The sequence below is a fragment of the Corythoichthys intestinalis genome, chromosome 14 (assembly GCF_030265065.1).
Source record: "Corythoichthys intestinalis isolate RoL2023-P3 chromosome 14, ASM3026506v1, whole genome shotgun sequence".
Lineage (NCBI taxonomy): Eukaryota > Metazoa > Chordata > Actinopteri > Syngnathiformes > Syngnathidae > Corythoichthys > Corythoichthys intestinalis.
In genome coordinates, this window is record NC_080408.1 from 21509025 (window position 1) to 21520707 (window position 11683).

The following is an 11683-nucleotide window of genomic DNA, read 5'->3' on the forward strand; positions in this document are numbered from 1 at the left end:
AACACTGAAAAACACAAGTAAAAAGTGCACACTACACTGTGCTGTCATTTTAATCTGTTTGAGCGGGGCATGTGCGTTAAATGCGTCAAATATTTTAACGTGATTAATTTAAAAAATTAATTACCACCCGTTAACACGATAATTTTGACAGCCCTAAATAAAATATAAAAAGGAAAAAAATCACGACGAGACAGGAGTAAATTTGAAAAAGTCGGGTACGTCATAACCCGGGGACTACCTGTACAGTTAAGTCAGGAAGCAGTACTAAAATATTAATTTTGAAGGAAATAGTCATACATTTTGTCTTCATTGTTACTTACAAGTCTAAAAGAACTTCAAGTTAAATTGTAAAGCTAATTAAAAAAGTGACATTTGTCAGATAAATCTATGCATCGTTTAAGTAATCGTCCGATTAAATGATTATAAAAATAATCGTTAGTTGTAGCTGGACACGTGCCAATTACAGGTTTCAAGTTATACCATGGTATGAAAAATTTTCCGTCATACTGTCCCTACGGTATTAGCTAATTTTCATATCCCAGAAATGCATTTAGAAATCTCTCGCTTGAAGCTGGAAGGCTCAACCCTCCCCCACCGGTTGTTGCTTAGTGTCATTGAGTCAGCTGTGCTACACGATGGCTGGAGGAGGTGAAATTCCTGAACTTTTCCCCCTATCGAAGAAAACAAAACTGCTTGTATGGGAATACTTCGGCTACTAAAAAGTTACAGACGGCCGAGGCTTAGAGGAGGAGGGCCAACTGACATATAAAACGTGTTTGCAGAGGGTGGCTGCCAAGGAGGCAATACCTCCATCATAGTCCTGTTCAATGGAAGAACGTTTTTTTTTTTGTTGTTGTTTTTTTTACCCAAATTAGGGCTGGGCGATGTGGCCTTAAGTACGTATCACGATAAATTGAGCAGATTTACCTCGATAACGATAAATGACGATAAATTCGCCCAAGCAAACTGTTATATAATTTGAAATTTTGAATCAATGCATGGAATACAAATGAACAGTTTCTCGTTAAATTTATTTACCAGCTTTCAATTTAACAATTGCACATGCAGTCTAAACATTAAGTATTAAAAAAAATCTTGTAAACAATAAGAATTCTTGTGTGAACATTTATAACAGCTTGTATGACTTGAAAAATATCATCACTTGAATTTCATTAAATTCATTCCGCATTGTTATACACTAGATAGTGGCATTCGTTTAGATATTTAGAATAGATACGAATACGACACATCCACCCGCCCCCCAGAAATTATACTTAATTAAAAAATAAAATGTTTCACAAACCTTTCCTTTCTTTTATTCGGCTCAATTATTTACATCTTATGATTTTGGAAATCCTTACAGTATGCAATAAATAATATTCCTGTTCCCAAGCACTGTGCTTACTGTACTGTAATTTTTACAAAAAAATAAACAATACATAGTTACTCCCCGTCATCTAGGACGAGCCACTTACAAGACTAGCACTGTCGTGTATTACAAATACTGCTTTGAACACATCTTCACAGACAAAAGCAATGACACAGGCTTAAAGAGGTCAACTTTAATTGTGTAAATCACACTTAATGACGACACGATCTCCTGGTTGAAATAGACGATATCCACTTAATTCTATTGAAGATATGTAATGCTGAGGCAATTTGTCAACTTTACTTTTAAAAAGAAACGTGCACTGTTTATCCAGTAGATGGGGCTCTTGCAGTGTGTCAAACAGTGAATCAATTTTGGGCAATCGTCTTAAAAGTGGTTCATTGTTTCAGAAAGCCTCGGTTTTTCCATCCCTATCTGGAACCCGTCAAGAGTTTACTTAATGTCGGGTGAAAGTTTGGCAAAGCTAACTTAAGCCCGACTTCATCCCGTTTACTTGTAGCGTTAGCCGCTAGCGTTAGCTGCTAGCGTTAGCCTACCGGGCTTCTGTTTGATTGGCTTCCTGAAAACCATGTGACTCCAAACGTAAGCACACTGTCTGCTTTCTTAAAGGGGAATGAACATAGCCGAACAACACAGTCAAAGCGGGATGAAAAGACTATATTTTCTTCTTTTATTAAATTACCAAATTTACCGACATGGTCAAAATTACGTCGGTCATCGTGAAGAATTTCCGTCACGGTAAATTTTCGGTTTACCGCCATGCTCTAACCCAAATATCTCAAAGTAACACATTTTAGAGCTCTAATTGCAATACCATGAAACCATGATATTGTGACATAAGGTTATCGTTAAGCCTGTCACAATATGCAATAATTCCATTTATCGCACGGTAAATAAAAATGAAGGCGGTATTTTTTGCTGCGATTCATCGCCTCGCGTGCACGTGCGTGCGGCAGACGTGCTGTTAAAAGCTCGGCTTTCTTGTTACCAACTATGCAAAATGAATCTTCGTTCCGGGTCCGGCAAAAAATAGCGCCGGAGCCAATCCATTCCCATTATATCCCATTGTTCAACATATACCGGCCGCGTCAGTGCTCCGGTGTTATGCCGGATTGACTGCGGACCATCTCCACCGTGCCGGAGCCCACTGGATGGTTTGGGCTATTTTTTATTTTTGCCGGAGACGCATCCGTCAAAATGGGCGGAGCCAGGCCTGGAGTCAACAGCCCAGTTGCTTATTCACGGTTTAACCAGCGAACATGGACGAAGAACACTCCATCATGGAGGTGGACAGTCACAATGTGATTTCTGATGCAACAGATCATCATTATAAAGACAACATTAAAAAGGAAGCTGTGTGGGTCGTATTAAGTGCGTTGTTCTGGCAATGATATCAAACACAGGACGTGCTAACAATAGGGTTGTTCCGATCATGTTTTTTTGCTCCCGATCCGATCCCGATCGTTTTAGTTTGAGTATCTGCCGATCCCGATATTTCCCGATCCGATTGCTTTTTTTTGCTCCTGATAATTTTTCCCGATCATATACATTTTGGCAATGCATTAAGAAAAAAATGAATAAAACTCGGACGAATATATACATTCAACATACAGTACGTAAGTACTGTATTTGTTTAATATGACAATAAATCCTCAAGATGGCATTTACATTATTAACATTCTTCCTGTGAGAGGGATCCACGGATAGAAAGACTTGTAATTCTTAAAGGATAAATGTGACTTTGTATATTGTGACTAAATACTGCCATCTAGTGCATTTGTTGAGCTTTCAGTAAATGATACTGCAGCCATTTAACTTCTGCCCAAATGCATGATGGGAAGTGCAACCATGACTGTGCGTCGTGGTACCAATTGATATATCTTCTCTGCGTTGAGAAATAACATATGGTGTTAAGAAAAAGATCAACTACTACCTTTCTTCCCCACATTGCTTGCCACAATATTTCTAGTGGTTGAGAGAGGGATTGTAAGGCTTTGGTCAATTAAAAAAAGGCTTCAAAGGCTGCCAAAATTCTCTCTACTCATGTTACGTTGCCTTTTAATTCTATGAATACGTAAGATGGGGCCATTATAGATTGAACGCGAAAATGCGTGAGTGGGTAGTGCAGCGCATGTGTTCATTGCGTTAAATATTTAAATGGTATTATCGCCGTTAACTCGATAAATTTGATAGCCCTACTTTAAGCCAAAACTACAGGCTCTGGATGAATTTAAGACATTTTGTCTGTAACGTTATATACAATTAGAAAACGATTTAATTAAAAATTATATATATATTAAAAAAAAGGCATGTCCGATGTCGATCAGGACATCTCTAGCTGACAACTGTTTTTTATGAACACACGGCGCTAAGAACAGTTCCTCAACCTGTGGCTCTTGGTGAACAAAACAACATCAGGGTGCCTCGAAAAAACATACAATCAGAATATTACACATGGAACCCCATAGCAGAAGCTATGAAGGGAAAAGTTTTCATTTGCTTAAATGCTAAAGTTATTAGTGCAATTTATTTTCTTGAAAAATACATTTTATTCATTCTGTGTTTCTGTGCGGTAATAATATTGTTCTTTTACTTAAAAGAGGCATGGTCTATTGTGTTTAGTTGTGATTTCTTAAAGAGTATTTTTGAAATCAAGAGTAAACATTTATCACATTTAAATGGGTGTACTTGATCTATTAATATATACTGTATTCTCACTGTGTTATTGTAAATTGGTTTTAAAAAAAATTGGTTTGGGGGGTCGTAATGATATCGCATATCGCAATAATTTATGAGATAAATTATCGCACGCTAAAATTTGTTATCACGACAGGCCTAGTTATCGTACAGTTAGAATATCATACCGGCACATGCCTAGATGCTACGTGTGAACATGGCCAAAGTTAACACTTGGAACGGAGATTCACTGCCCACGGCAACTTGTACTTTTTGGGCTTGCAGGTTCTGCGACCTGGTCTTCCAGGGTCCCTTGTCTGTCCAAGAGGACTGGGTCAAGCATTTACAGAGACACATCATGAACACTGGTGTCCCCCGCACTGGGCTTGGCATGATGGAGGTGACTTCGCCACCCGCCGCCGACACGGCTTCTTGCGTCAAGACTGATCCGGAGACCGCGCACCCCGCCGCCTCCTGAAGACCGACGGGCAACCTTTTGGGGTTAGATTTTCACTAGACTCTGTGTATGTACATTTTTCCACGTTTTTTTACAAGTACTGGCCAAACGTAAACTATTGCTCATTGTTAAGAACGTTGAATATTTTGGAAACACCCGGCCCTGTTTTTCTCCCCCGTTTTTACGTCAGCCGGCATTTTGGAAAACACTTCCAAACGGGACCGTTTTGTTTCATGCAGTACGTGTCTTTTGAAGACAACTTTTACCTCAACCTTTTTAACAATTTGGGAGCACCTCTACTGTATCCGTTCATAAGATAAGGGGGTTAAATAGCTTTTCTACTCCATTGTTATCAACCCAGTTGCATTTTTTTTTGCACCATAGAAACTGAGTATTTCATTCTTAGAAAGTCTGCAAACAAAAAAGTGGCAGGAACAAAGTTTTGAGCCGTCAGAAACTGAGTCTGAATTTCCAAACTTGAATTTGAAATGCTTGAATAATTGAAATATAACACTGGATCTGAATACAGGGAGGCCTTGGGTTCTCGATCTGCAGAATCAACTTTTGACGTCACAGAAACCGTTCAAATACAGTCATGGCAAAAAAATTAGGACACCCTATGGAAGCCTTTGTGTTTTCTAACATATTTGGTTATATGGATATTTAATATACATTTTAGCAATCTTGAGAGATTCAAGTAATAGAACTAAACAATTAAAACAGGAAAAAAAAGATTTTTCATAACTTTCTGTAAAATGTCATTTTAAATAAATGCAATTTCGGTTGAGGAATAAATTAGGACACCCTCACATTCAATCCCAGTCAAAACGGCTAAAATCACACACACAGTTGTATCACATCAGGTGAACATGAATAGAACACCATTACCCATTGTTTTGAAGGAGGCATTCACATTTAGTTTGGTGTGCCCCTGACTGTTGAAGTGAGAGAAAACACCATTGTGAGATCAAAGGAGCTGCCTGAGACTTTCAGAAAGAAGATTTTAGATGCTTATGAGTCTGGTAAGGGATTTCAAAAGATCTCAAAAGAATAGAAAATCGGCTATTCCACTGTCTGGAAAATAGTCTACAAGTAGAGGACATTCAAAACAACTGTCAACATGCCCAGTTCTGGCCGTCCAAGCAAGTTTACCCCGATAGCAGACCGCAAGATGCTAAAAGAGGTCTCCAAAAACCCTAAAATGTCATCACGGGACGTAAAGCAGGCTCTTGCCATTGTTGATGTGAAAGTGCATGCTCTACAATCAGAAAGAGACTTCACAAGTTTAACCTTCATGAGAGGTGTGCAAGGAGGAAACCTTTGCTCTCCAAGAAGAACACCAAGGCCAGACGGACGTTTGCCAGAGTGAATGTAGACAAAGACCAGGACTTCTGGAATAATGTTCCTTGAACAGATGAATCTAAAATTGAATTATTTGGACACCAGAAAAGAGGAAAGTTTGCCGTAAACCCAGTACAGCATTCCAGGAAAAGAACCTCATACCAAGTGTGAAGCATGCAGGTGGAAGTGTCATGGTTTGGGGATGCTTTGCTGAAGCAGGACCTGGCCAGCTCACCATCATAGAATCCACTATGAATTCTATCGTGTATCAGAGTGTGCTTGAGGAATATGTGAGATCATCTGTGAAAAAATTTAAAGTTGAAGCAAAACTGGACCCCGCATCATGACAATGACCCAAAACATACCAGTAAACCCACCAAGGAGTGGCTGAAAAGGAAGAAATGGAGAGTCCTGGAATGGCTGAGTCAGAGCCCAGATCATAAACTCACTTAGATGCTGTGGGGTGACTTGAAACTGGCTGTACATCCAAGAAACCCCTTAAACATCTCACATCTGAAAGTATTCTGCGTTGAGGAGTGGGGCAAACGTTCTTCAGACCGATGTCAAAGACTGGTAGATGGCTACAACAAGTGTCTAGCTGAAGTTATTTCAGCCAAAGGGGTTAACATTAGCTATTAGGTGGTAGGGTGTGCTAACTTTTTCCTCAGTTAGAATATGCATTTTTGTTTATATATTTGGTTTAATGAGTAAAACCATGTTCATTTTTGTTGTTTACCTGCAATTACATAACTTTTTCTTCCAGAGACAAAGAAAAACAAGATCAGACATTGATATGTGAACATTTCATAATCAAGAACTGAATATTTAATGGGGTATCCTATTTTTTTCACTTGACTGTAAATGTGAACTGCTTTCCACAAAAACTTAAAAGCAAAGCTTGTTTGCTATTTTTTAAGAAAGAAACATTTTAGGTTGACTATTTCTGGTCATTGTAGCGAAGTACCCGTATCGTGTCTTAAAAATATAGTCAAATTGTACCGTGATATCTGAACGTGAAAAATTAAAGGAGTCGGAATTTCTTTTTTGTGAAGGTGAAGTAAAATTGGAGAGAATGTCATCATGATTATAAAACTTCACATTGTTTCCAATTAGATGGAAGAGAGTAATATATTCCATTTCAAATCGAATTGGGTTTCAATGGAATGATTCAAATCAAACAATATTTTCAGATTACGTTCTTTGTGTAGTTTAATATTTCAACTATTCAAGTGAAGCAATTCATTTTCTGATGTCACAAATATTAGCCATTACGTTTATTTTGTAATGCAACAAATGAAATTTGTTTAAAAAACCTGACACAAATCCACGTGTTCTTCTCCCAGCTACGATATTTAATGATTAAAACAGTTTTTACATAATTTAATTTTGAAATGTACTATATCACAAATACAAGGCTTAATACATTTGTGTTCTAAATAATAAAAAAAAACAAGTTGACAGTCACTTGTGTATTTTTTGTTGTTGTTTTTGTTTGTGTAACGATGTCTTTAAGAGCTGAAACATTTTTAGTGTACCGGCTCCTTTTGTGGATGGTGAGAAGGTGTTATTTGGAACATACAGCTGGACATAGAGTAAATAAAACATGTTTGAATTAAACGTTTATAGGGCAGATTTTGGAAAATTCTTTTTTTTTTTTTTAAATGGCATTTTGAGCCATTTTGTATACCAAATGTTAATATTGCTATTGTTAAAAAATAGTTGTTAAATAATGCAAAATAAACCTTTTAGCCTTTCAAGATGGAGTCAGTACAAAGGGTTAAGACTAAGGTGAACGCGAGTTTGGCCTTCTGGCTGGATTGCCGGGGTCCCGCTGGCCGGGCTCGTTGGATCTGCGCCAGCGCGATTTCGGCAGTCTGGCTAGAAGGTCAGATTCCTTCAATATGTTTTATATTACTCTCAACACTCCCAGAAAACAATGGAAGAGGAGGTTCTCTAAATAGTACAGTACTGTAACATGTTTAGATTGGTGTTTTTGGTTTTTGTTTCTTGAACAAAAGGACTTTATTTTTTTCGGTATCGGATCGGGACTCTGTATCGGCACATTTTCAAAATCAGGTGACTCGGACCCAGATGTAAAATATATGCAATCGGGACATTGTCAGGACATACAGTGGGGAGAACAAGTATTTGATACACTGCCGATTTTGCTGGTTTTCCCACTTGCAAGCCATGTAGAGGTCTGTAATTTGTATCCTAAGTTCTCTTCAACTGCGAGGGACGGAATCTAATACAAAAATCCAGAAAATCACATTGTTTAATTTTGAAATAATAAATTTGTATTTAACTGCATGAAATAAGTATTTGATACATTACCAACTAGTAAATATTTCGGCTCTTAGTTCTTTTTTAAGAACCCCTCCTGTTCTCCACTCATTACCGGAAGTAACTGCACCTGTTTGAACTTGTTACCTGTATAAAAGACACCTGTTCACATGCTCAAAAAAACAAACTCCAACCTCTCCACAATGGCCAAGACTAAAGAGCTGTGTAAGGACATCAGGGATAAAATAATAGACCTGGGATGGGCTACAGGAAAATAAGCAAGCAGCTTGGTGAGAAGGTAACAACTGTTGGAGCGATTATTAGAAAATGGAAGAAGTTCAAGTTGACTGTCAATCTGCCTCGTTCTGGGGCTCCATGCAAGATCTCACCTCGTGGGGCATCACTGATCATGAGGAAGGTGAGGGATCAGCCCAGAACTACACGGCAGGACCTGGTCAATGACCTGAAGAGAGCTGGAACCACAGTCTCGAAGAAAACCATCGGAAACACATTACGCCGTCATGGATTAAAATCCTACAGCGCACGCAAGGTCCCGCTGCTGAAGCCAGCGCATGTCCAGACACATCTGAAGTTTGCCACTGATCATCTGGATGATCCAGAGGAGCAATGGGAAAACATCATGTGGTCGGATGAGACCAAAATTGAACTTTTTGGTTTAAACCCGGCTCGTCGTGTTTGGAGGAAAAAGAAGGATGAGTACAACCCCAAGAACACCATCCCAACCGTGAAACATGGAGGAGGAAACATCATTTTTTTGGGGCTGCTTCTCTGCCAAGGGTACAGGACGACTGCACCGTATTAAGGGGAGGATGGATGGGGCTATGTATCGCCAGATCTTGGCTGACAACCTCCTTCCTTCAGTGAGAGCCCTGAAGATGGGTCGTGGCTGGGTATTCCAGCATGACAACGACCCAAAGCACACAGCCAAGGCAACTAAAGAGTGGCTCCGTTAGAAGCATCTTAAGGTCCTGGAGTGGCCTAGCCAGTCACCAGATCTGAACCCGATAGAAAATCTATGGAGGGAGCTGAAAGTCCGTGTTGCCCGGCAGCAGCCCCGAAACCTGAAGGCTCCGGAGAAGATCTGCATGGAGGAGTGGGCCAAAATCCCTGCTGCAGTGTGTGCAAACCTTGTCAAGGACTACAGGAAACCTTTGGTATCTGTAATAGCAAACAAAGGTTTCTGTACCAAATATTAAGTTTGATTTTTGTGATGTATGAAATACTTAATTTATGCAATTAAATGCAAATCTATTATTTAAAAATCATACAACGTGATTTTCTGTTTTTTTTGTATTAGATTCCGTCCCTCACAGTTGAAGAGAACTTATGATACAAATTACAGACCTCTACATGCTTTGCAAGTGGGAAAACCAGCAAAATCGGCAGTGTATCAAATACTTGTTCTCCCCACTGTACTTTACATGTCCTTTGTGCTTAAAGTCCAATCCAATAGCATACCGCACGAATTCTATCTTTAGACCGTGCGGCTGCGTGACGTCACCATCGTAAACTGGAAGGGGGTCAACATAGAAGCAGGCCCGCATACAACCCATGCTAGTACTGCTTGTTTTCTGGACGTAATCTTTCAAAAACAAAAAGAACATGCCGATTAAACACTGCTGCTACGGAACTTGTAGAAACGACTCTAGACATTACGACCGTCCACATATGAAGGATGTTTTATTCATACGTGTCCTAAAGCCAAAAACTCAGAGGGGGGAAAAATGTGAACTATGGATTAACTTGTGCAGACGTCCAAAAGACCAGTTTAACGCCAGCAAGGTGAAGCCATTCACCTTCATATGCAGTAAACACTTTGTTGGGGGCCGTGGTCCTACAGATGACAATCCTGGTCTATTGCCTGCCCCGAAGAGGTAAGCCATTTTGATATTTTTACTTAATTTTTAGCGTGGTGTTTTGCCATGTTGCTTCTGTCTGACAATTAACGACCTGAAAAAATTAAAACTGTAATTATATCATCACAACAGTCATGTTTGGCCCTTGTATTTTAGTAGTAAGCCTGGTCATGCCGACAGGTAGGCTCTAGATTTACCAGTTTTACCTTTTGTTGTAAAGAAACAACCTTAGTAAGGGGGAAGTGTAAATAATAGAATTGAGTTTTGTTATTAATGAAAAAATTAAAAGTGTTCGTTGGTTGTCACTGGGCTTGTTGAAACAGGAGAATGCGATTGTCTGTGGCGTTAGGCAATGAACAGAAGAAAAAGTATCGATAAAAAAGCTACCTCTGGATAGGGGTGTGACAGAATATCGAAATGGTGATATATCGTGATACTTTGTATCCAAAAAGGTTATTTATATGCTCCTGTCAAGAATCGAGATGTCGTTTTGAAAAGGTGTCAATGTCAAAAAAAAAAAAATCAAATAAAAATGAACCAACAAGTTGCTACTAAAATCTTCCGGCATAATAGTGTCTCAGTTAACTCTAAAGCTGCATTGACGGTGCTCGACGCCCAATCCATTTAGACTGAAACGTTCGCTCATATGAAACCAGAGCATTCAGTCATTCTGTCCGATTTTCAGGGCATTTACAGGTCACTTGCTGTTCATTTTAGGGCATTTACAGGTCATTTTCTGTTGAGTTTGAGTCACTGCTTATTCATTTGGATGATTCCCAAGTCATTTCCTGTTCTATAACTCAGAATAAACAGGAAGTGACCAATTAATTACCCCAAAATCAACAGGAAGTAACTGAAAACCAACAGGTAAATGACCCTAAAGTGATCCTTTAACTTAAATACATGCAGACATGTCCAAAGTCCGGCCCGGGGGCCAAATGCGGCCTGTGGTCAAATTTCATCCGGCCCCCAGCCTCTGTCATAAAATCAATAACGTCTGGCCCGCACACAGACTTAATAAATTGGTCAGCAGTACTGCAACCAGCATATGAAGTAGCTTAAACACGAAATGCTGCTCCTCATTTACCCACTATAAGGCTGCAGCAGCACTTTAACCCTTAATTGCCAAATGTATCACATTTGATACACCTAAAATTTCATGATTTTGAGACTATTTCAGAATTTTGACATTTCTTTATGAAAAGGATGCAAGTCAACACATGCATCTGCAGGTTCCATGAGAGAAAAAACATGATTTAGCATGGGTTATAGATATTAGAGCGCTTATTAAACATTCATTTTGACTTTTCTTTTTACAAATTTGAAAAATACGTTTTATTAGGACCTGATTTTTTCAAAAATTTGGAATTCTCTGATAATTGCTTCATGTTGCAAGTATTTAAGGGCTAAGCAACAATACTTCGTGTGACCCATTACTTCCATTTTCTAAAATGGCGACAGTCAACAACAACAAAAAAAAGTTAACTGTTACGGCGGACACTTCAAGGATAGGTGGAAGTTGGACTATTTCTTCACTAAAATACGCAACAACTGTGTCTTGCCTCATTTGTAAAGAGACAGTCACTGTTTTTAAAGATTTCAGTGTGAGGCGATATTACCAAACAAGACACACCGACATGTACGACAAGATTACAGGGA

General features: G+C 39.0%; 1 protein-coding gene across 1 annotated transcript in view; it reads left to right on the forward strand.

The window, feature by feature from the left end:
* The window catches only part of znf644a (zinc finger protein 644a), a 43956-nt gene extending 36457 nt beyond the window's left edge, over positions 1–7499 (forward strand). The window contains exon 6 of the mRNA XM_057857858.1: positions 4352–7499. Within this exon, the coding sequence (XP_057713841.1) occupies positions 4352–4544 (193 nt within the window). The 3' untranslated portion in view covers positions 4545–7499. The remainder of the gene's footprint in view (positions 1–4351) is intronic.
* The last annotated feature ends 4184 nt before the right edge of the window (positions 7500–11683 follow it).